Raw genomic sequence first — 25,982 nt, 5'->3', positions numbered from 1 at the left:
TTCAGTGATAATAAGGAAATAAGAAGAGGCAATTTCTTCTAGGGGTTAAGGGGCTGGCCTAGGAACCAGACCATGAGTTCTACCTACCTTAGGCATGAAAATGGGCTGGGTGACTTTGAGCCAGTCACTCTCTCTCTCAGCTCAATCCACCTTACAGGGTTGTTGCGGGGGGAAATAGGAGGAGGGAAGAGTATAAAGTATGTTTGCTGCCTTGAGTTACTTATAAACAATAGTAAAGGCAGAATAATAAACAAATATATTCTAAGGAAGTGAGGAAACAGCCAAGTGAAGTTCACTTGTGGATGACAAGGTAGATATTCGACTCTTTGTCACTCTTTGTAGACAATTCACACAATCCTACAAATTTGTGATAACTTGTTGGTACACCTCTGTGCGTTCCTTAGATTGCCCCGAATCTCTCCTGGATCCTGGCTCTCTTTTAGCCGAGATTTCACTGTGTACGTTGCTTTAACACTGCTGAGCATATCATGGCAAAAGTTGATGGTTTGCGGGCAGCGGAATCTCTCCCGCATGAGGTAGCCAAGTTGTGTTGTTGCAACAAAGCCTTCAGCTGTTGACACCATCCTGGTAATTTTTGCATGCACAAACTGAACTGCTAAGAGGACTCCTGTGGAAAATGGGAACACGCCAATGTCAGGCCAAGGAACTCAAATTACATTCAGACATGTTTTCCACCCCACAGGGTGTCAACAGGAGGGATTGACATAGCAGCTTCAACTACACAGTTGGAGCTCCTATCTTGGATTCTTTACCCCCTCCTCACCCCACACCTGCTTCAACATCCTACCCAGTGGTGGGTTGCAAATATTTTTACTACTGGTTTGAGCGTGCGCACAACACTTGCACAAAAGTTGTGTCCGGGCGGGGGGGCGGGACCTCCCGCTGCCGCTTCTACCGATTTGGCTGAACCGGGCCAAACCGGGAGCAACCCACCACTGATCCTACCACACATCTGAAAGAAGGGAAAGCACCTTTGTTTATTCCCCCAACTTGATGACAAGCTTTTGAGATCTCTACCTCATAAGGTAACAGTATTCAAAAATGCAGATTCTTAAAAATATCAAATTGCTTACCTTGGGAGACATCCCACACTGTAACACACTGATCCAAATTGCTGATGAACAGGTACCGGTCATCCTTTGAAAAACATGCACAGAAAATGCCACGGGAAAAGGAATCTTCCTGAGAAGGAAGGAAGGAACAAACAAACAAATAAACAATGTTTTGGAAAAGTAATTCAATTCAACTGGAAAACAAGCAGGAAAACAACATGCAAGAAACAGATCAGTAGGAGGTCAAACAGTAGAAAAATACTCTTGCTGAGGTGAGTCTCTGAAGATTAACATAAAAGATACTGTTGGAGTGATGGCGTACAGAAGGAAATTGCATTTTTCTAGAATCTCTTCGATGCAGTCAGATTTGAGCGATTATCTATTGCTAAAACCCTTAATTGCTTGAAAGCTGGGTATCTGTCTATCCAAGTATCCCAGTAGTCTGCCTTTAAAGTGGATTCTGTCCAAGTCCTTCCACTTCCACTCAAGGAATGCCCTCTCCATGGACCACACAAGCAAACTATAGCCATAGCTAACCTGCCTCTTTTCTGGAAGCTAATATCTCTAGAATGAAAATTATGAATAACTGGAAGGAGAATATATCTAAATAAAGAGGGCACCCATCAATGTAATAATAAACTCTCCCTCAATCACATTTAATTTCTTGTAACAAAACAGATACAAAATTGCTTTCTTGGCATAGTACAGAGAAGAGTTATAATTTTCTTCTTTTAGAGCAGGGGTGTCAAACTCAAGGCCCGGGCCCGGATTTAGCCCATGGGAGTTCTTAGATCTGGCCTGCGGGGCTGCTCTGGAAACAATGGACTGGCCCAAGGTACCTCTGCCAGCGAAAACTGAGCTTGCGAGCCCTCGTGAGCTCCATTTTCGCTGGCAGAGGGTTGCCTGAAGCTGTCACAGCTGAAAATGGGGCTCGGGAGCCTATTTTCTCTGGCAGAGCACTTGAGCCCCCCTGACACGAGTGACATTGAGCTGGCCACGCCACCCAGCCACCCCTCCCTCCCAAGGTCATACAACCTGATGCGGCCCTCAATGAAATCGAGTGGCACCCCTGTTCTAGAGGTTCTATTTTTTAAATATTCCTATCTCAGGCATTTCCTGGCACTCTCACATGCAAGTATTAACTAGATCTGAGTCTGTTTAGCTTTTTCAAGTTCCTCTAAGGGCTGCCAATTAATGCAAGAAGCTTCATGTACTGAGATTGCTATTTGAGGAAATGTTAATGTTTTAATTCCCCATCACGGCAGCTGTTCTGAAGTCTTCTGATGTTAATGCTCCTCTGTTCCCTCAAGATCACCTTCCATCTCTACTCTAACGCCGGTTCTACATTCTAACTGGACATATCAACTTTGTGCTGTAGGAAGTTAGCCCCCACCCCTCTGCTAGAAAAATGAAATATCCTGGGAAATATTGAAAAGGCAGAATGTTATATTTCCATGGATAAGAAATGGGGAAACAGACTAACTCTTAAGAGCCCCCACCTTTGATAATGGGCCATTTAAAAAGCCTGGGCCAACCTATTCTACATAACAAAGATCCCTCCCTTCAGCTCTAGGGTGATGGGATTAAGGCAGGATAGTATTAGCCCTTTATCCCTCTCACTACAGGGCACCTGGGAAGAAGCAATGCTCAACCAAACTTGGACTCAAAGCACAACCTAAAGAGTTGCCACTGCATGGCTCCATGGGACAACCAATCAGAATATATTTCTTATACAGGAACAGGAAACAGGGAGGTGGGGCCGAAGAGAGAGTATAAAGCCAGGAACTTTCAGCTCTTCTTTCTCTTTTTTCTTCTTCGCCCAACATCTGGAAGCATGTGATCACCTTTCCCCCCAGGATCTCAAGCCATGTGGTCCTGTCCACCATTAAACCATCTTTCCACGCAGCCTCCATGTTTCCAGTGTCTTTCTCCCTACTTGGAACTGAACCCAGAAGGACATTTCTTCCCTAGAGTGCAAGAGCAGAAATCCTACCTTCTGGAAAAACATCTGGTGCTCCCAGGAGCGGAGCTGAACATCCCAGAGATACAGCAGTGAATCTTCTGAGCCACTCAGCAGCCATTTCTCTCTATGGCTGGTCGTCAGGCAGGTGATGGAGTTCCCATGAGCTTCTAGTGGGAACACATGGGCCTCCAAGCAGTAGTACATGAAGAGCTGCCCATTAGTCATTCCATAGAGCACCCGGTACCCAGATAGAAGAGCCATGTTAGAAATGGTTGCATTAGGGATCTGTGTATAAAAGGTGTAAGCTGGCCGGTCAATCAAGAGACCCATTTCTTCCTGATGCAGATCTAGAACCTGCACAAGGTCATCACAAGCAACTGCCAGCTGATTTTCATTCTGAGTTAGTGCCAAGCTGCAAATAGGTTTTTGGTTCTCTGCTGGAGGGATGCAACCAATGTCTTGCCTGGAATCCAAGGGAAACACTAGCACTGTTCCAGAAACCAGCCCCACAAAGAGAAGATTCTTCTGCTCAGCCACTTCCAGACACTGGACTGGAGCTGATGCATCCAATTTATCATGCTCCTTTTCTGGTGGGAGACAAATGTCAATAAACACTGGCCGATTCCTCCCGTTGAGGGTACTTCTCGACTTACGACCACAGTTGGAACTGGAATTTCTATTGCTAAGCCAGGTGGTGGTTTAAGTGAGCTGTGCCCAATTTTACAACCTATTTTTGCCATGGTTGTTAAGAAAAACCACTGCAGTTGTTAAGTGAATCATGCCGTCATTAGGAGAATCCAGCTTCCCCTGTTGACTTTACTTGTCAGAAGCCAATTGGGAAGATGCCAAATGGCAATCATATGACTCCATGACTCTTGTAAATATGTAGGCCACTTGCCAAACACCCAAATTTTGATCTCTTGACCATGAGGAATGCTGCAATGGTCGTAAGTATGATAGCCAGTCGTAAGTCACTTTTTTCAGTGCCATTGTAACTTCAAATAGTCACTAAACAAATGGTTGCAAGTTGAGGACTATCTGCATAAGTGTGAAGACCTGTTGTAAGTCATTTTTCCCCCACTGCTGTTCTAACTTTGAATGGTCACTAAAGAAATAGAGGACCAGCTATACTGGGCTACTGGAATTGATATCCAACTGCTGCATTCTCCAACAATCAAGTACCGTATTTTTCGGAGTAGAAGATGCACCTTTTTCCCTCAAAAAAGAGTGAGAAAATCTGAGTACAGCCTAAATGTTGGAGGTGTGGTTCTCTCGATGCTACATATTATCATATATGGTGGACCTGCCAAAAGGTTAAGGCATTCTGGATAAAAATATGGTGGATTATGCAAAATATCTTTAAAAGAAGGATAAAGTTTACCCCCCAGTTATTTTTACTAGGTATATGTACTGACTTTACAGTGGTAGAGACTAACTTGATTCTGCACCTAATAACGGCAGCAAGACTGTTGGTGGCGCAATATTGGAAGAAGGAAGACTTGCCTACAACTCAAGAATGGACATTGAAAGTCACAAATTTAGCCGAGATGGCTAAAATATCGGCATATCTTAAAGATCATTCAAATGAGAGATATAAACGAGACTGGAAAAAATGGATTGACTATATACAAAATAAATACGGGACCAAGAAATTCCAGTTAGCCTATGCTTAAGATCAGAAATGATTTCAATTGTTTAAAGTTAGTTCAGCAAGAAGAAGCTAAGGTCAATGTAGAATGTCATTAATCTCTTTGTTTCTTTTTTCTCAATAGATTTTAGACTGTGTTTGTTAAAAATCCATACCGTGTACGGGTTCTGGGAAGTCAGGGGGGGGGGAAGGAGGAGGGGGGTTGGGGGGTTGGAGGGAGGGAGGGAGGGGCATACAAAAAAATTGTACTTCGATGTTTTACTGATTGAGGAATGATGAAATGTTTGTTTTAAAAGAAATAAAACTTTTGAACCACAAAAAAGTGAGAAAATCTGGGTACGTCTTATATACTAAATACAGCGTTTTGGCCTTCCAAAACCCCGTCCACTTTGCAAAAATGGCTGTGCATAGCCTTTAGGAAACTTCCAGAGTGCTGCTGGGGAGGGCAAAAATGAGCCAAAAATGGACTCCCAGCCCCCAGAAGCACTCTATAAGCCTCCTAAAGGCTATTTATGCCCTTTCTTTGGACAAAAAATGGGCCCGTTTTTGGGAGGTCTATAGATTGCAAAAAAAAAAAATTTAAATTGCCTCTTCAAAATCTTGGTGCGTCTTATACTCTGGTGTGTCTTATACTCCAAAAAATACGGGTATATTCCATTATCTCCTAGATACAAAGCAAGCCAGATGAGCTGGCATTCAGGATGGAAGAGGAATGGTGGCCTAAAAATACCGCTTCACCCGAACAACATTCAATTTTGGAATGGCTGCCAGTTTGGGTGACTTCAAAGGGGACTTTAAAAGTCTGTGAAGAAGACTCTCATAGCTGAGTATAATTCTGCTAAACATTTCTATCTCTAAATTGGAGACCAGATATTATCTCAATATCATTTTCTGGGAAACACAAAGCAGGCAGTACAACTGCATTGCCTGAATGAACAGTTTTCTGATAGCTAGTTAGTCTCAGGGCAAAATGGGTGATTAGATTGCCCTAAGCAAAGTTTTTACGTCCTCATGGAACAAATCACAAATAGAGGGGGAAAACCTCATGCTTCAAATGTATTCCACAGGAATATGGAGGACGGGAGAGAAAAGCATGCACGTGTGTGCACGTATGTGTACCTAGATGTGCAAATTTTTCTCATTGTTCAATATTGGGATATTGTTGTTTTTAATTACTGATGTTTTCAAATACACTTTTATTCTTAGGGATACTTTAAAATCCATACACTCCAGAAAATTCACGAGCAAGGAAGGAGTGGATAAACTGTACAAATGAATAAATAGTATAATGAATAAATAAAATTAAGCCACATCTGTGGCAGAGTAGGAACAGTTATGGCCCCTTCCTCCTTTTCTTAGTTTCCACTCTCCCTTTTCGAATGCCAGGCTGTACTCCACCCTCCCAAGTCCTATAGTATTCCTAAATTTTAAATAAATGGATGGATAGAAAGAAAAGTTGCAGTCTCCCCATCAGTTTTACCTCCAATAATGTTTCTGAGCCTTGTATAGGCAGCATAGCATTCTCAGAAAGAAAGAAAAAACCCTCTGGTGAACTATTATCTATGGAAGACAGGAGGTATGGCTCTCAGAGCCATAGTGGCACAGTGCTTAGAATGCAGTATTGCAGGCTAATTCTGCTCATGGCCAGGAGTTCAGTCCTGACCAGCTCAAAGTTGACTCAGCCTTCCATCCATCCAAGCAGGGGTGGGTTTCAACCGGTTCGCGGCGGTCCCTGCGAACCGGTTGGTCGGCGAACCCGGAAGTAAGTAACTTCCGGGAACGGCGAAGGGTGCGCCCGCCCGCCTGCGGTCCTTACCCGGTTTTGACGAGTTCTGCGCTTCCACGCAGGCGCAGGACGCATACAGCGCCTGCGCGATCCTCCAGGAGCAGCTGGAGCGTCACGCAGACGCTAGTACGCATGCGTGCACCGTGCGCGTGCACGAGGACGCCGCCGGCCCCGTTCCAACCGAACCGGTTGGAATGGGGCGAGAAACCCACCCCTGCATCCAAGGTTGATAAAATGAGGACCCAGATTGTTGGGGGCATTATGCTAAACTCTTAGAGAGGGCTGTGAAGCACCATCAAGCATTACATAGGTCATATTGCTATTGCTAACAGAGGGGCCATATCAGGGATTGGTTCCGGCAGTCACAACCGCGTGTTCGCTTGTGGATGTGCCGCATGCGCAGAGCAATAAAATGGTTCTGCGCATGTGCCGAAGCAAAAAACAAGATGGTGGCACCTATGGCGCAGCCCGGAAAACTGGTTTGGGGGCGTGGCAGGTCTGGGTTGCTGCTGGTTCCAGTGACCCAGGCTGCCAAACCACTACCAGTTCAGCTGAACCAATCCGAACTTGTAGGAACCCACTAGTGGGCCATAACTACAGTTACAGGTATTCAGCAGGTTCTGACCAGTTCTGGAGAACCGGTAGTGGAAATTTTGAGTAGTTCGGAAAACTGGTAAATACCACCTCTGACTGGCCCCACCCTCACCTATTCTCTGCCTCCTGAGTCCCAGCTGATCAGGAGGAAATGGGGATTTTGCATTATCCTTCTCCTGGAGTGGGGAGGGAATGGAGACCAAGCCATGCCCATCAAGCCACGCCCACAGAACCGGTAGTAAAAATGTTTGTATCCCACCACTGGTTACAGGGCTATCTACAGTTGTCTCTGCCCACCTGGCCTCAGTCTGGTAGGTGGGTGTGCTCCATATATCCCATCAATTTAAACTATGACATTGCCAACAGTGGAAGGGGAAAACCACAGTCCTCGGAGATATAATCTAATCAATCTACTTTCTGTTAAGTCACTTTGTGAATGGCAAGACTCTCTATTATAGTTATTTTGCCAGAATGTCCTTGACATGGTCTCCAAACTCCAAATATCCCCAAACTTTCCCTCCTTCTGTTCCGGAGCATTTGACCCAACGTTTCTCTGCTAAACTTTTTGGCAGGGGTATCACTTACCTGCCTCCGTATCCCAAATGACAACGCTTGAGCTATAATAAGCTTGCGGGAAATAAATGTATTTGGCATTGTGGGAAAGCCTGATGCAGCTCTTGCTTGCCATACAAGGTGGGAGTAGTTTGTGCTTGCGATCACAGCTAAGGTCCCAGACTCTGAGATGAGATGCGTGGCAAGAGGCCGACACTAGGGTAACATCCCAGAGAGCCAGGTGTGTAGAAGGCATCCCTGTATCGGTCAAAACATCAATCAGCAAACCCTGTTTGGCTAGACACCAGACCTAGGTAGAAGAAGAAGTAGCATACTAAGGAAGGAGACAATTTCATCGCATGGTGGGGCTCATTGAGCAAAACAGGTTTAGGAGCTAAGAACCAGAGATAAAGATTTGGCTCTCAGATGCTAGAAAAGTGCCTGATTTTTTAGCCCAAAAGTAATGAAACTTCACTGCTGTACTTGATAACATGATCCAGGGGTGGGTTTCAGCCAGAATGCATCGGTATGGGCATACTGGTTGGTGAAATTTAGCGTACCTTCCCGTACCCCTTCTTCCAAAGGCCCCGTACCAGAACGCTCCCTACCTTACCCTGTCCCCTCTGCTCATTCCCCCCACCCACCTGGTCCCTGCTTGCTCACTCGCTTTCCCCGCCTGTCCACACCATGCTTGCCCCACCACCTCCTTTTGTTCTCTGCCTGCCCAAACGAGTGAAGGAGGCACTCACTGGCCATTAAACTGCCCGTTGGCCATCATTCAAACCAGCCCGCTTCCTCTCTCCCGGCATGGGCTCTCTGGAGGGGGAGGGAAGGTCCTTCCCAAAACCTCGCTTTTTCTGGTGGCACCCCGGCAATAGCAGCTGAGCGAGGGAAGGAGAAATTCTGAGAGTTGAAGTTCACAAGTCTTAAAGCTGTCAAGTTTGAACACCCCTGGGGTTTTTTTCCCTAAAGGGATAGGGGTGCAAGGGTCTTGTAATTTGACAGCTTTAAGACTTGCACACTTCAATGCCAGAGTTCCAGAGCCAACATGACTGGAGGAGGAATTCTGGGAGTTGAAGTCCACAAGTCTTAAAGGTGTCAAGTTTGAACATCCCTGGTTTTTTTTTCTAAAGGGTTAGGGGTGCAAGGGTCTTGTAACTTGACAGCTTTAAAACTTGCATGCTTCAAATGCCAGAGTTTCTGAGCCAACATTTTGGTTGCTAAGCAAGAGCATTGTTAAGTGAGTTTCGCTACATTTTACAAGTTGGCCATGCTCAGCCAGTCACATGACCACTACGCCATGCCCACCCAGTCACATGACTGCCAAGCCACTCCCACCCAGTCATATGACCACCAAGCCACTCCCACAAAACAGGCCACACCTACAGAATAGGTTCTAAAAAAATTTGAAACCCACCACTGACATGATCCTATACATTTATTTAAAAGTTCTTCCTGGTTAAAAGAAAAAATACTTCTACAGTGACAATAAACAACCTGTCCTCTAGAGCAGTGTTTCCCAAATTTGGCGATTTTAAGACATGTGGACTTTAGCAACTGGCTGGGCAATGCAGGAGTTGAAGTCTATGTGTATATGATATAGGTTCTTCTGCTTGAGCAGGGGGCTGGACCAGAAGACCTCCAAGGTCCCTTCCAGCTTCTATTCTATTCTATTCCTATTTCTATTTCACTCCACTCCACTTTCTTTTATTTATATAACATATGGTGCTGGAGAAGACTCCTGTGAGTCCCTTGGACTGCAAGTCGATCAAACCGGTCAGTCTTAGAGGAGATCAACCCTGACTGCTCCTTAGAAGGCCAGATCCTGAAGATGAAACTCAAATGCTTTGGCCACCTAATGAGAAGGAAGGACTCACTGGAGAAGAGCCTAATCCTGGGAACGATTGAGGGCAAAAGAAGAACGGGATGACTCTAACTGCTGACAAAAAGTAACATAGCTTTTGAGCTGTGAAAACTGTCCTAATAAGTCCTGAATTAATCTTAGCTACAACTAAGCTAAGCTACAACACGGCTGTGACTGTACGATTGAAACTTCAGCTCTTTTTACATCTGTCATGTCCATGACACCTGTGGCTTCAACCACACAATGACCAATTTGACTTGTTTCCTCTCCCTCCCCCTGCCCCATCGTAGAATGCCCTTGCCGTAGTCACATGTGAAACACACCTGTTTTGCAACATTACCGTATGCCTCTTACCCAGATGCATTCGTCCTGGGAACTTGTGACAATGGTGGTATTGTCTGCCGAAATAGCAGCTGCACAAACCTTAGCAGAATGCAGCAGATCTGAGGCCAAGAATTGACGGAATCCTGTCACACGGCCCAGGAAAACTCTTACACGGGGCCCAAAACCTGGAACGATGTAGTGTGCAAAATGAGATAGCGTCATCCATAATAAACGCAATGATGCTAAAAGGACGATGCGGCCATCATGGTGTCATCATGAAAAGCATGCAAGGATGCAGGTCACATAAGAATGGAATATGAATTCAGATGTCAGGTTCTGCTCCGGGCACTGGTGGGCAAAAAGCTCATTGTGTTGGCATTCACATTGGCACACATTCCTGCCAAGACAATAGGTAACCTGCCTCTCCTGCCGAGAGACGAATGTCATTGAGGGCCACATTCATTGAGGGCCGCATCAGGGTTGTATTTAACCTTGGAAGGCGTGGCCAGGGTGGGTGTGGCCACCACAACGTCATTTATGTCTGGGGCACCTGTGGCGGCCCGAGTGCTCTGCCAGCAAAAACAGGCTCCAGAGCTCCATTTTTAACTGCGAGAGCCTCCTGCAACTCTTTGCCAGTAAAAACAGAGCGCAGGAGGGCCACGCATAGCCCTCACAAGCTCCGTTTTCACTGGCAGAGGCACTGCGGGCTGTTTCCATGGCCAAATCTAAGCACCCCGCGGGTTCAATCTGGCCCACCGGCCTTGTGTTTGACAACCCTGTGCCAAGACAATAGCCAGGAATCATTGTTTGGGGAGTGTGGTGGTTTTTCATTTTTTGGGTGTAAGGGAGGGCTTTATGTGCATACAGGCTACGTCTTGGAAACGGACTATGACAGGGTTATGCCCAATGCCCTCCTTTATTCGCCCCTCCCTCCCTCCCTCCTCCTTATTTATAAAATGAAATGAGAAGCTGGCATAAGGCAAAGTACCAGCATTTAGCACCATCTTGATTAATCAGAATGCCTCCCGGTCTCAATATGAGACGTACATTTTAGGTCAGTGTTTCTCAACCTTGGTGACTTGAAGTCCACGGGACTTAAAGTCGCCAAGGTTGAGAAACACTGTTTTAGGTGCTAACCTGCTTTTAAAAAAAAGTCAAAGACAAAGCTAACCAAATTAGAATATAGAAGGCATTTGGGCTGGGATGGTGAGAGGCTGTTAGGAATATAATCTAACGGTTGGGTTGGCAATATATAAATCATATAGCAATGCTCTACCTGTTTCTTTAAATCATACTGTAAAATGTGATTGGTTGCTGTTTTCCTCAATCGGCCATAAGAGGGAGCCAGAATGACTGTTAGCTCTCTTTTTGTTAGATGCCGGGCTGATCTGATCTGAGTGTTTTGGAAACTGGCTGTTAGAAAGTGCCGTGAGCTATTGTAAGTTTTGCAACTGCTAGCAAACGTTGAGTACTGAACTGATTATATGATACTGGACTATGTTATTTGGATTATCCCTTAACTGAAAGACGTTGATGACTGACTGTCTTAACCGTGTATGACTTGGACTGTTTGATGGACTCTGATACCTCTATTTCCACGAAAATAAAAGCCTATTTAAACTGCAGTGTCTCTGTATGCTGGTTTGTGTGTTCTCCAACACAACCCTCACAATGCTTCTCTGAATGCACTCGCTCTCCCAACTGGGAGCTTACCTAACAGAGACCATGAAAGGGCCCTTCTGGTGAATGGATATTTCATGATATCCAGCCATTATAGAAATCATTTTGTAAGAACGTCCCGTCCCCCCCGCAATTGCATTTTATCTTTTGTAAACTGTAAGAAATCTACACAGTTCAGTAGTAGACAGATTTAAGTAATAATAACAACTCTGACAACATATGCTGAAAATCCCAAATGTGCCCACTGGCAAAAAAAATTGCTAGTTTTTGCCAAGTGTCAAGTGATTAAAGCCAATCTTCTAGGCTTATAGAGATTAGAAGATCAGCATTAGCCTCCACCAGCTACTTTGTTGATATGATACAGCTATTAAATGAAACTATTAACCAATGTAGGGTAAGGGAGCAGGAAATTCACACAAACCTGTTGCCAGGAGAGATTCGTCTTTTGAAAGCACCACAAAGCTGATCCTTTCTGGGAGCTTTTCCAGTAAGCTGTGCCCATCAAACGAGATCTGTCAAGAGAGGCGCGATGGAAGTGGTTGCTTGAGTAATAAGAGATCCCAACTCCACCCCAGTCTGACCCCACCCTCGCCAAGTGTCTTTGGTTTTAGTGTTTGGTTTAAATTTTTTATGTTTTAGCTTAGGTGTAACTCAATAAGCTGCCCAGATTTACCCCATGGTAAGATGGGCAGGAAAGAAAAAAAGAAAGAAAGAAAGAAAGAAAGAAAGAAAGAAAGAAAGAAAGGGGGAGGGAGAGAGAAAGGGAGAGAGGGAGAGGGAGAAAGGGTTTGAATCTATTCCCAACCTGGTCATTTTAGCTTTCTCAGATGTAAAGATAAAGTAAGAAAGTCAAGTACCTACTGATCCCATGGAAGAGTTATAATTGTGGAAATAAGAAATAAGAGCTGTGGTGGCGCAGTGGTTAAAATGCAGTACTGCAAGCTATTTCTGCTGACTGCTGGCTGCCTGCAGTCATCTCACCAGGCTCAAGATTGACTCAGCCTTCCATCCTTCCGAGGTGGGTAAATGAGGTGCCAGATTGTTGGAGGCAATAGGCTGGCTCTGTAAACCGCTTGGAGAGGGCTGTAAAGCACTGTGAAGCGGTATATAAGTCTAAATGCTATTGCTAAATCAGGGTCCCCAATCCCTGGGCTATAGCCTGATACAGTGTCGTAGCCCATTCAGAACTGGGCCGTGCAAGCGGTGGGTAAGCACACACACATGCAGCTCCACTTGCATGAGTGGTGGGCTAGCGAATGCGCACTTAAAGCTCCATTGTGCAAGAGTGTGTACACCAGGGGTGGATTTCTGCCAGTTCTAACCTCTTCTATAAAAGATGTTCCACAAATCTACCATGCCGTTTAGAACCGGTTCCAGCTCCCTCCCCCCGCCCGTCCGCACATCATCAAGATGAAGAGTGAAAGAGGAGGAATTCTGGGAGTTGAAGTCCACAAGTCTTAAAGCTGTCAAGTTTGAACACCCCTGGGTTTTTTTTCTAAAGGGTTAGGGGTGCGAGGGTCTTGTAATTTGACAGCTTTAAGACTCGCACACTTCAATGCCAGAGTTCCTGAGCCAACATGACTGGAGGAAGAATTCTGGAAGTCGAAGTCCACAAGCCTTAAAGCTGTCAAGTTTGAACACCCCTGGGGTTCTTTTTTTCTAAAGGGTTGGGGGTACAAGGGTCTTGTAACTTGAGAGCTTTAAGACTTGCGTGCTTCAAATGCCAGAGTTTCTGAGCCAACATTTTGGTTGCTAAGCAAGACCGTTGTTAAGTGAATTTCACCACATTTTACAAGTTGGCCATGCCCATCCAGTTACATGCCTGCCAAGCCACTCCCACCCAGTCACATGACTGCCAAGCCACTCCTACAAAGCAGGCCACACCTAGAAAAGAGGTGGTAAATTTTTTTGAAACCCACCACTGGTGTACACCCACTGCAAATGGAGCTGCATGCACGCTTGCCCACCACTCACGCAGAACCATCCCCTCTCTCTTCCGCCCCCACTGCCGCCAACAGCGCTGGTCCATCTCCAAGGAGGGCTAGGATAACGCTGCTTAAAACCTTGAGGTGTTGTAGGACAGAGATAGACTTTTTTTCCCCGGAGTTCTTTGACATGAATCTGGTTCCCCAGTTGACTTTATTTGTTGGAAGCTAGCTGGGGAGTGGGGGTGTTTACAAATGACGATCACATGACCCTGGGATGCTGAAACTATCATAGATACATGTCAGTTGTCAAGAGTCTGAATTTTGGGCACGTAATCATGGGGATTCTGAGGTGGTTGTACATGAAGAGCCTGTTTAAGTCTTTTTTGGGGGGGGGGTGCCATTGTAATTTCAAATGGTTACTAAATACATAGTTGTAAATTGTGGACTATCTGTAGGATCCCTAACACCAACAGGCCTGAAATAAGATTTCCCCAAGGCCTCTACAAGAAAACCAAAACACTGTGGCAGCCCACTCTTCCCACATCCAAAGATCTCTCTTGGGGGACCCATGTTCCCTCTCCCCAAGTACGGATGTCGCAGAAGAACAAGCACCATCAAGAGGGAGCCCTTGCTGAAGCCGGCCACCATCCTGCCCAGCGTATGGAGCAATACATTGCATGTTGGGGTCTCTTCTCCCAGCCCTCTCAGTTCCTGCTCAGAGTGTAGCTGTCCGCTGATGCTGTCCCACAGCCTGAAGACACCCCTCTCAGATACAGTCACAATCACCAGCCTTGGTACAAACACAGTTCCACAGAGCCACTGGCCTGGAGGCTCAGCGGAGATGTGGAAAATGGGTACAGCTGTCTCCAGATGCCAAGCGCTGACCTAGGAGCAAGAGGAAAAACCCATTCAAGCTCTCCTTCCTTCCAAGGTGGCGCAGTGGTTAAATGCAGCACTGCAGGCTACTGCTAGATCAGCAGGTCAGCGGTTCAAATCTCACCGGCTCAGGGTTGACTCAGCCTTCCATCCTTCCGAGGTGGGTAAAATGAGGACCCAGATTGTTGGGGGCAATATGCTGACTCTCTGTAAACCGCTTAGAGAGGCCTGAAAGGCCTATGAAGCGGTATATAAGTCTACTGCTATTGCTATTGCTATTTTACCCTCTTCTCTTCTTATATGAATAAAGAGCAAACTGTTCTTTATTGTCTCCAAACTTAAGGAGATACATTAAACTCAAGACGTTTGAGCAGCAGTCCCAGAAAACCTGCTAACTGAACTAATAATCTGGTAGAAGATTAATGTCTGTCTTTAACTAAAAAGGTGGATACATAGATGTGCATTGTTGACTCCAAAATTGTCCACACAGCAAAGTTAAAGAAATCATGCTTCTTCAGAGGGTCTTATACTCCAACTCCCATCATTCCCAGATATAATAATCCATGGTTAAAAATGATGAGTGGTGTGCCTGTTTCCATTTGAAGGGTCAGTCTTTCCCTACTCCCTCTTATTACCCAAATAATATTCTTGAAGCCTTGTTAGTGCCAATTCATAGATTGTGGATTTGTTCCTGAAAATCTCACACAGATTTATTTATTTATTTATTTGTTTGTTTGTTTATTTATTTCTTTATTTCCTTCCTTCCTTCCGTTCTTCTTCTTCTCTTCCTCCTCCTCCTCCTCCTCCTTCTCCTCCCTCTCCCTCCCCCCTCTTTCTTTCCTTTTTTTCTTCCCGTAACTTTCTAGAGGCTCAACCAGAATTTGGCTCCTGAATTTGGCTTCTCTTTGTGATCCTGATTCTCCTGAATCTTCCAGATTATCCAGAGTATCCAACAAGATCAAAGAAAGCCTTTCAAAATTCTCAATATATTTATTTCATTGCTCCAATGCCCTCTGCTGTGAAGACCCTTGCCCGCATTTTGGACCTGCCTCGTTGCTTAGCTGTCCCCTCCCCTGCACATGTGTGGTGGGTTTCCATACCTCCAAACCTGATGCCCAGTATATGATCTGGTTCTTTTCATCTATGTGCAGCTGGCAGCATCTCAGCTCTCCAGGGTGAACATTGTGGATAGAGAAGTCCTCCTTGGCCGAATCCAGACACCACAAGCGCAATGTCCGATCCATGGCCACCGAGGCAGCACGGGAACCTTTCCCAAATAATTTCACACATTTCACCTCAGCTGTAAGACAGAAAAGATGGGGCAAGGAAGATCCTCAGAAGATCACCCACCATGCTCACAAATCTGATTGCAGTTCTGGTAGAGCAACCTACAGATCGAGACGAAGAACTTGTAGTCTTTGTACTTACAGTCCAGTGGTGGGTTTCAAAAATTTTTAGAACCTCTTCTGTAGGTGTGGCCTGCTTTGTGGGAGTGGCTTGCCAGCCACGTGACTGGGTGGGCGTGGCCAACTTGTAAAATGTGAAAATCACTTAACAACGCTCTTGCTTAACAACCAAAATGTTGGCTCAGAAACTCTGGCATTTGAAACACGCATGTCTTAATGCTGTCAAGTTACAAGACTTTTGCACCCCTAACTCTTTAGAAAAAAACCACCAGGGGTGTTCAAACTTGACAGCTTTAAGACTTGTGGACTTCAACTCCCAGAATTCCTCCTCTCGCTCTTCATCTTGATGATGTGCAGACGGGTGGGGGAGGGAGCTGGAACCGGTTCTAAACGGCACTGTAGATTTGTAGAACCTCTTCTATAGAAGAGGTTCGAACTGGCAGGAACCCACCCCTGTTACAGTCCCTTGTAGTTTGAAATGGAACTTATAGCTCAGTTTCAGAAAACTCTCTATATACAGGCAATTCAGAATCAGCCAAGAGAGGTTTATCCCTTTCTTGGCATCCTTCCACCTAGGGACAGACCCACCGAATTCATGCTACTTGCTTAATTCTAAAACAAATCCCTGTATTCATGGAACATGCTGTGCCCTGCCTATACAAATAAATCTTTTGATGACCTGGTGCACATCACATGCTAATAAGACTACAAAGGTTGCTGTATTCCCACAACAGGCTGAATCACAACCTATCTTAGCCTAGCCTAATGTGTGAACTGAATCCAGCCACTGAGATTATCCCCAAAGGGTTTACTGCTAGTTAACATAAATAACCCTGATCTGCTTTCTGCACCATCATAACTGGGATTAACTAAAGATGGAAGTTGGCTGTAAAAATGGCCTTTTGGAGCCTCACCAGAGTGTCCCGTTAGGACCTGTTGAACAGTAAAATCTTCCATGTCCCATATGATCATAGAACCATCCACAGAACCAGCCAAAAGCAACTTTTGGTCAAGGTTGAATTCCAGCACTGAAGTGCCTGCAAAGAGAAAAGGAGAGGGGTGAATTTGAGGAATTAACTTGGAGGATAAGGCTTGATTGAAGGGAAAGGAATGTATGGTCCCTTCTGTGACCTGCAGATAGTGAACTGCCTTTCTGAGTGACCTAAAGATACTTTTCCAAAAGGCAATTGGACTTCCTTGGTTTTTTCCCTTGAAAACATTTTGCTTCTCATCCGAGAAGTTTCTTCAGAACTGAAGATATTTGGGACAACCATGACATGGATGGTTGAGAATCTCCATAGACATTCAATCTGCCTGGGATTTAATCTAGCACCCTGCGTGTTTCCTGGCTCTGTGATAAAATCCTCCCTCCTATAACTTCTTCCATGTGTTGTTCCCATAACAGTTCTTGGATTGGATGAAAAGTGGGCGGATCCAAGATCATCCAGTGAATTTCATGGCACTTTAATATTCAAAGGTTTCTCCACTCTAATCAAGGCATCTGGAGGACTTAAGTGGGCATCCATATGACCCAGTTAAAGCAGACATAAAGTGAGATTTAGACATTAAGTGTGAAACCTACTGGGTCAGGCTGGACAGCCTCTTAGAGCCCTTTTACTTCTATATTAAAAGCCACATAAACAGAGTTGGAACTTGCAAAAGAAACAGGAAGCCAGTGCCTAACCACAAGATGTCAAAAGCCTATGTCAAAATCTATGTCAAAAGTCCAAGGTTCAATTAAAGTTTGTTAATGACACGTACTCCATAAATAAAAGGAGAAGTAAGACCCCATCTCATAAGGTTTTCTCCTCAAAGTAACCACTAAGAAATGTGTTAAGTATTTCCGTGTTGCAATGCTTTTGAGAATGTATAAGAATGTGTGCTTCGATAATGAAGGTTGTTCAGAACTTGCAATGCTAGCCATGGGCTAGCTTTCTGAACCTGGCTACCAAATAAACTTTTCCTGTATCCTGAGAAGTCCAAAACCTGTCATTTTCTGCAACACAGTGGTGAAATTCATTTTTTTAACTATGGTTCTGTGGGTGTGCCTTGGTGGGCGTGGCAGGGGAAGGATACTGCAAAATCTCCATTCCCACCCCACTCTGGGGCTTGCCAGAGTTGGCAGAGAGCCGAGGTGGCGCAGTGGTTAAATGCAGCACTGCAGGCTACTTCAGCTGACTGCAGTTCTGCAGTTCGGCTGTTCAAATCTCACCGGCTCAGGGTTGACTCAGCCTTCCATCCTTCCGAGGTGGGTAAAATGAGGACCCGGATTGTTATTGGGGGCAATATGCTGACTCTGTAAACCGCTTAGAGAGGGCTGAAAGCCCTATGAAGCGGTATATAAGTCTAACTGCTATTGCTATTGCTATTGCTATTTGCCAGTTCTCCGAACTACTCAAAGTTTCTGCTACCAGTTCTCCAGAACCTGTCAGAACCTGCTGCATTTCACCCCTGATATGGCCACCATACAAAGAGTTTGCTGTATAATACTTTATTTTTCTAAGATGAAGGGGGAAAAGAGGAATAATCATTATGATCTGTTAGGCAAATGGACTAATCTACCTTTAGGAAATCCAGGTAGCGTTCTGCACAGAGGTCCTCTAGGCGGATGGAAAAATCCAGAGCGAGGGATGAGGACAGGATGGGGCCATGCACCAAACCAGCTCTCGCACTGCCCACACACATTCCCAATGATCTTAGGGTAGGATGGCCTGAGGGAAAACAGCCGTGCCAATATCTCCGTGTAGATCATGCTCACTTCTGGAGAGGGAGAAAGATAGGAGATGTGGAACCGTCTTCTGTTTGCGTTCTGTTAGCTGAGAAAGAGATTCAGATTTTAGTGAAAAGCCGAGCCCCAGCCCATCTCAGTGGTGGTCACAAAGGTCCTTTTTTTTCAAGAGGCAACTGGACTTCCTTGTTTTTCTTTGAAGACATTTTGCTTCTCATGGGTACTGCCAATTACCTCCTCGCGACCTATTAGATCACACAGATTAGGCCTCCTCCAAGTTCCATCCGCCAGTCAGTGTCGACTGGCAACTACGCGGAGGAGAGCCTTTTCAGTAGTAGCTCCGACCCTTTGGAACGATCTCCCCGTGGAGATCCGTACCCTCACCACCCTCCAGACCTTCCGCACAGCCCTCAAGATCTGGCTATCCCGTCAGGCCTGGGGTTAAAGACTATAATCCGTCCCCACCCGAATGATGAATGTTGCTTCTATTTTTAAGTATGTATTGTTTTTATACGTCTCTGTGTGTATTCCCTTCCCCATAAGTTGTAAGCCGCCCTGAGTCCCCTTAGGGAAAAGGGCGGCCTATAAATAAACTTATCTATCTATCTATCTATCTATCTATCTATCTATCTATCTATCTATCTATCTATCTATCTATCTATCTATCTATCTATCCAAGAAGCTTCTTCAGCTTTGACTGGATGGTGGGGAATAGAAGGATTTATACTGTTCCATGTATATATACATAAATCCTTCCATTCCCCACCATCCAGTCAGGCAGCTGGTAATTTGCATCATTTTAGAGGGGATTTGGGCCATTACTTCCTCTAAAAAAATGCAAATGGCCAGCTGCCTGCAAGGAATATACATCCTTCCATTCCCCACTATCCTGTCAGAGCTCAAGAAGCTCCTTGAATGAGAAGCAAAACGTCTTCAAAAGAAAAGGAAAAAAAACAAGAAGGTCCAGTTGCCTCCTGAAAAAGCACCTTCCTCCCTTTTGGTTTCCAAAGGAAAACAGGTGCAGGAAGTAACCTGAGCTCTACTACCTCTAGTAACTTGAGATCCTTTACCTGTATATTTACAGCATCTGTGACTAATGCATTAGTCTCTCCTACCTTCTGGGATATATAAATAAGAATGCATCCCTTTGTTATATATGGGGTCTTTCTCAATAATGCTGCTACATAAGCATTGCAGTAATTCTTGATTATTTGATTTGGGTTCTCTATTTGATCCCACAGCAGTTGGTTTAATTAAACAGATGTGGCTAGCTTTTGTGTTGAAATGAATAGATACAATGTCCAATATCCAATAAGCTTCCAATATCTAAGAGGCTGCCATAAAAAATAGGAGGAGGGTTAATCTGAAGGCAGGACAAGAAGCAGTGGATGGAAACTAATTAAGCAGAGAAGCAACCTAGAACTAAGGAGAAATAACAGTGAGAACAATTAATCAGTGGGAAAAGTGGAGGGGAGGGGAACCAAGAAAATCCAGTTGCCTCCTGAAAAAGCACCTTTGGGACAACCATGACCTGGAGGACTGAGAATCTCTACAGACCAAAAGGAAGAAATAAGGCGATAAACCAGGGAGGAAAATATATTCCTTAAATCAACCTTGGGAATACCAGGCACCAAAATGAAAAACACTCCCAAATGCATCTTATTATTCTAATAAGATAATAAATGTTGGTGTTATATTTCTAAATATCAACTTGATGTAATTGATTCTATTCAATGAAGAACCGATTTTCCCCACACTGCGATTGGCAGCATTGTTGACTAGACTGGGAGCCATGGTGATGCAGTGGTTAGAATGTAGTACTGCAAGCAAGCTCTGTCCTTAGCCAGGAGTTCGATCTTGACCGGCTCAAGGTTAACTCAGCTTTCCATCCTTCTGAGGGTGGCAAAATGAGGATCCAGATTGTTTTGGGCAATACATGGACATTGTAAACTGCTCTATGGAGCAAAATGTAAGCCTAAATAGTATTGCTATTGCTAGACTAGACATTGACTGGACAAGGTTCTTGGGAGTTGTTCCTAAATTATAAGGTTGACAGTGATTGTCTACCTCCATGGATCTGTGTGCTATCCACAAGAGGATGCAGAAGCAGGAAAGTCTCTTGCAGGAGATGCAGCTCTGGGCAGTTGATCTGGGCAAGGCACATGGCAAAATCAGCAGTCAAGCTCTCTATGCCAGCGGAAGTCACTTTGCAGATGATCCAGTTCATGTTCCCTGATGGGAAAAGAAGATAGTGGGGAGCACATGCAGACAATGAATAGAACAGAAAAGCAGAGTTGGAAGGGACCTTGAAGGTCTTCTAGTCCAACCCCCTGCTTAGGCAGGAAACCCTGCACCTCTTTAGACAAATGGTTTATCCAACATCTTCTTTAAAACTTCCAGTGTTTGAGCATTCATAACTTCTGGAGGCAAGTTGTTCCATTGATTAATTGTTCTGTCAGGAAATTTCTCCTTAGCTCTAAGTTGCTTCTCTCCTTGATTAGTTTCCACCCATTGCTTCTTGTTCTACCCTCGGGTGCTTTGGAGAATAATTTGACTTCCTCTTCTTTGTAGCAGGCCCTGAGATATTGGAACCCGGCTATCATGTCTCCCCTAGTTCTTCTTTTCATTAAACTAGATATACCCAGTTCCTGCAACCGTTCTTCATATGTTTTAGCCTCCAGTCTCCTAATCATCTTTCTTGCTCTTCTCTGCACTCTTTCTAGAGTCTCCACATCTTTTCTACATCGTGGCGACCAAAACTGGATGCAGCATTCCAAGTGTGGCCTTACCAAGGCATTATAAAGTGGTATTAACATTTCACGTGATCTTCATTCTATCTCTATGTTTATGCAGCCTAGAACTGTGTTGGCTTTTTTGGCAGCTGCTGCACACTGCTGGCTCATATTTAAATGGTTGTCCACTAGGACTCCAAGATCCCTCTCACAGTTACTACTATTGAGCAAGGTACCACCTATGCTGTACCTGTGCATTTCGTTTTTCTTGCCTAAATGTAGAACCTTACTCTTTTCACCATTGAATTTCATGAGAACATCAAAAAAGTAACCAGAGCAAGGAAGACCTATAGGAGGAAGTATCAAAAATCAAGGAAACTTTTACTAGCTTGGCCAGGATCCTAAGATGTTGCAACGAAAAACAAAGAAAAGCAAAGTGGAAAATAATCCACCCTGATGAAAATATTTCTTTCAGATTCTTAAAGAGACTTCCAACTAATGGTCACCCAAGTTGTACAGCAGTGTGGTTGGTTGTGGTTCAGTGTGTGCATTGTACACAGTGTGTATACTGTACATCGTACTGATTGACCTTCCTATGACTTGTTTAATAATTTGTAATTGTCTAGGTTACACACCAAATGCTAAATTATGAACTGTATAAGCTTAAGCCAGACAAATTGCATTATACAAATAGCATGTTTGAGAGAAACTAGCCAATTACAGTTTATTCAATAAGCCATAATTGTGGACTAGTATCATATATGAATCTCATGAAGTTCTTGTCAAACAACATTACATTTACATGAAAAAATGCTCAAATAGGATTCAATTATCTAGACAGATTGATCTAGTTTATATCTATTTAGCAGTTTTCTGAACAAGGAATGCTAGGAAGGAGGCAACACTAAACCACTTCTGAGACATGTTGCCAAAAAAAAACCCTCCAGGGACTTGTTTAGGTGAGAATCAGATATAATTTAACATTGTTTGAAAACAATGTTTTCTACAGTTCAACACATTTCGGAATAAACTGGAGCTTCTTTAGGGACAAACCACCCTCTTGATTTTCTGCAAGACTTGAAAACCTGGCTCTGCCAGTTGGCCTGGGTCTCCAATGGGGAAACATCACGCTGGAGATGGTTAATACATTAATAACAAATCCCACCTCCCTCTCTGTTCATCCTACTATCTCCTTCCTCATCTTTTAGTTATAATATATTCTTGGAATATGCTGAATTTTGTATTGCATATATGGTACTTCTGAAGAAATATAATTGGGCATAGATTTTTTTTTCTCACAGGAAATGGATTTACCAACTACCACCCCTTCTTTTCTTGGGTCACAATTGGCAGAAGCTGGGACAAGTAATGGGAGCTCACTGCATTACGCTGCGCTAGGGATTCAAACCGTTGAACTGCCGACCTTTCTTTTAAAAAAAAATATATACTTTTTTTATTTTCCATTTTCATAACATACAATCACATGTATACTATACCTAGCCAGTATCCTATTGTATCAAGTAGTAATTACATCAGTTCCTCTTGTCATCAATGCCCAAAAAGATAAAAACCCATTATTAGCTCTTCTGCTCTCCATACACCTCTTTCTTCTACCTCTCTCCTACCTCCTTTCTTCCCTCCATCATTCTTTCCTACTCTACTTCCCCTTCCTTTCTCCTTCTCCTCTCTCTACATTCCACTCATCCTCCTCATCTTCCCCCCTTACCCTCTCTCCTATCCCTCTCTTCCCATCTTTCTTCTCCCTTCTGTTTCCCACTCTTCCTCTCATTGGTGTATTTCCGCTTCCATATCAATATACTTAGCATATCCTAGTTTTAAAGAAAAAATAAGAGAAGACAGTATGCATGTGTAATCATATTACATTAAAATCTAATACCTTTCGTCAAACCTAATATACATCCCTCCCTCTCCCCCTCCCCCTCCCCCCAATCCCTCCCAGCCTTCCCTCCCCCGACCTTTCTGATCGACAAGCTCAGCATTTGTAGGTCTGCTTAAATGATCAGGAACTCTTACCCAAAATATCTCTTTGCAACTCCTCAAACAGACCTGCCTGTAGCAAATGGAAAGGCAGCTCGCTCAATTTCCTCTGGTTTGCAAGGGTACTGGAGAACCAAAGCGGCTGAGGAATCACCTAGATAAAAGGAATCAACATTTGACTTTGCCTTTTCTAAAATCCACAAATCCAACTTCTTATGTGCAATGAATCGAACCAAGGCACACTTTCCAGCCACTAAGTATTGGTTTAAGCAATGCAAATAACGTTTTTATTACTTTCTTCTGACTTCTCCGAGTTCCATCTGCCGGTCAATGCCGACTGGCAACCACGTGGAGGAGAGCCTTCTCAGTGGCAGCTCCGACCCTGTGGAACGATCTCCCCGTGGAGATTCGTACCCTCACCACCCTCCAGACCTTCCGCACAGCCCTCAGAATCTGGCTATCCCATCAGGCCTGGGGTTAAGACTGTAACCCACCCGAATGGTATGAATGTTGTGTTTTAATTATGTATTGTCTTATATGTTAAAGTCTGTCTTCCTCCTCCCCCCTTTAAGTTGTGAGCCGCCCTGAGTCCCCCCAGGGAAAAGGGCGGCATATAAATAAACTTTAACCTAACCTAAGGTGACCAGATTTTCAGATTGGAAAAGAGGGACACCCTTGACCGGGGGGGGGGGGGGGGGGGGCTTGATTAAAAAAATTTTTTTTGTCAAAAGGTCACCCCAGGACACCGAAACCAGCATAAATACGAATCTGTTGCCAAACAAAATTTTGATCACGTGACCATGAGGATGCTGCAACGGTCGCTAAGTGTGAAAAATGGTCGCAACGGTCGCTAAGTGTGAAAAATGGTCGCAACGGTCGCTAAGTGTGAAAAATGGTCATCAGTCACTTTTTTCAATGCCATTGTAACTTTGGTCACTAAATGTTTTCCCCCTCCTCGAGACTCCTCACTTCTTCCTTCATTCCTCTTGCTTATCTACCTTCACCTTATCTGTCTTCTGCTCTTTCCCTCTCTTCCTTCCTTCCTCCCTCCTTCCATCCTCTTCTTTCCTCACTCACTCCCTTCCTCCTTTTTTCTCTTCCTTCCTCCTTCCATTCTTTATACGATATAAAATTCAATGAGGGTGAAACACACCAAATCTGGCAAAGCTGCCTTGCACCAACCTGGCCTGCCCATAGAATAGCAGCCACTTTGAGACACATAAACCTGGTCTGAACATATTGCATCACAAAGATTTGCAAAGATCACATTTGCAAAAAGGAACATTTCTTGTAGTAAATACATTTTATAAACAATTTAAAAGTAAAAATCCCCCCAAAATAATAAAAAAGGTATTCTATAAATAAAAGAAATCCTTAAAAACCATTGTTAAGTATTACACCAGCAATAATTTATACTGTCACCATTTCAAACTATCATCAGAAATACGAATCTGTTGCCAAACATCAACATTTTGATCGCGTAACCATGAGGATGCCACAACGGTCGCTAAGTGTGAAAATGGTCGCTAAGTGTGAAAAATGGTCATCAGTCACTTTTTTCAATGCCATTGTAATTTTGGTCACTAAACAGCCATGTTCCTGACTTAACAACCACCATGATTCACTTAATGTGGCAATAAAAGGTCGCAAAATGAGGCAAAAATCATTTAACAAACGTCTCCCTTAGCAACAGAAATTGGGGGATCAATCCTGGTCGTAAGTCGAGGATTACCGGTAGCCAATTGCAAAAGGCAACTTTACTTGGAACAGGTGAGATTGTGCCCGGATCCCTTTCATGCCAACATCCCATCCTGTCCATGGGGAGAACTCCACAGGCGGACAAAAGCCCCAATCCCCTCTCAACCTCCAGCTGACTCTGCCATCCGCCATAACCACACATGCCCCTCAAAGGCAAAACTCAGGGGGCTGAATTCTACAGGGGGAGGAGTAAAGGAGGGATTTGAGGGGCAGCTCAAAGCACCATCTGTCTAAATTTGCATCAGGCAGGCAGTAACATTTTCATAGACCATGATCAGAGGAGCAGCTGATCCTATGGAGAGACTCCTCCTGCATTCAGTCCCAGGCCTACAAGTGGAAGTACCCTTCCTTCCTTCCTCCTTTCACCTTCCTTCCCTCCCTCCCTCCCTCCCACCCTCTTTCTTCCTTCTAGCCTTCCTTCCTTTCCATTCTTTCTCCTTCCTTCCTTCCTCTTGCCTATCTGCCTTCTGTCTTTCTGCACTTTAGATCTCTCTTCCTCCTTCCTTCCTCTTTCCATCCTTTCACCAAAAATCAGGATGTTTTATTAGCATCAGCATCATTCTGCTGAAAATGCCAGATTCTGTGGTACTTCTGGATGAGATTTAGAAAATTACAGAGACATGAGGAACCATTATATAATTTCACTTGGCAAAACTCTGAATAAAATAATAGCAACAAAATGTAAGGTTTTTTAATTTTAAAACTCTAGCAAAACATAGATTTATTTCCAGTTTAGTTAATTAATGCCATTATAAACAGGAATGCAATTGATTAAATAAAAATGACTTTTTCTTTTATTAAGAATACTTATTCTACACTAAACTAGAAAATATTTCATAGGCCCTTCAACAAGTTTGTTACAAATTTTCAGGATTGCATGCATTCTTGAAACTGATACCATGTAATGTTAAAAAGCAGATCGCTAACTAAGTACACTAAAAACCATGTTTAATTATTTGCTACTTGAGGCCAATAGCAATGATGAAGAAATTTCTCTCATCCTCAGTGACAATATTTTTAGGGCCAAAAAATAAAACTCTGTATATTGGATCTGTTGAATGGAGAAAGGCCT

The 25,982-nt window shown here is 44.1% G+C and overlaps 1 protein-coding gene across 1 annotated transcript in view; it reads right to left on the bottom strand.

Moving 5' to 3' along the window:
- Positions 1 to 245: 245 nt before the first annotated feature.
- The window catches only part of NWD1 (NACHT and WD repeat domain containing 1), a 40,020-nt gene continuing 14,283 nt past the window's right edge, over positions 246 to 25,982 (bottom strand). The window contains exons 7-18 of the mRNA XM_032214102.1: positions 23,189 to 23,306; positions 20,490 to 20,654; positions 19,493 to 19,647; positions 18,257 to 18,503; positions 16,604 to 16,731; positions 15,389 to 15,583; positions 14,025 to 14,297; positions 11,906 to 11,996; positions 9,835 to 9,989; positions 3,067 to 3,684; positions 1,095 to 1,203; positions 246 to 628 (exon numbers count right to left, since the gene is read on the bottom strand). Of these exons, the coding sequence (XP_032069993.1) occupies positions 348 to 628; positions 1,095 to 1,203; positions 3,067 to 3,684; positions 9,835 to 9,989; positions 11,906 to 11,996; positions 14,025 to 14,297; positions 15,389 to 15,583; positions 16,604 to 16,731; positions 18,257 to 18,503; positions 19,493 to 19,647; positions 20,490 to 20,654; positions 23,189 to 23,306 (2,535 nt within the window). The 3' untranslated portion in view covers positions 246 to 347. The remainder of the gene's footprint in view (positions 629 to 1,094; positions 1,204 to 3,066; positions 3,685 to 9,834; positions 9,990 to 11,905; positions 11,997 to 14,024; positions 14,298 to 15,388; positions 15,584 to 16,603; positions 16,732 to 18,256; positions 18,504 to 19,492; positions 19,648 to 20,489; positions 20,655 to 23,188; positions 23,307 to 25,982) is intronic.

The sequence above is a fragment of the Thamnophis elegans genome, chromosome 1 (assembly GCF_009769535.1).
Source record: "Thamnophis elegans isolate rThaEle1 chromosome 1, rThaEle1.pri, whole genome shotgun sequence".
NCBI classification, from domain to species: domain Eukaryota; kingdom Metazoa; phylum Chordata; class Lepidosauria; order Squamata; family Colubridae; genus Thamnophis; species Thamnophis elegans.
Note: the sequence above shows the minus strand (reverse complement) of the source record. Positions and strands in the feature narration are given on the sequence as shown.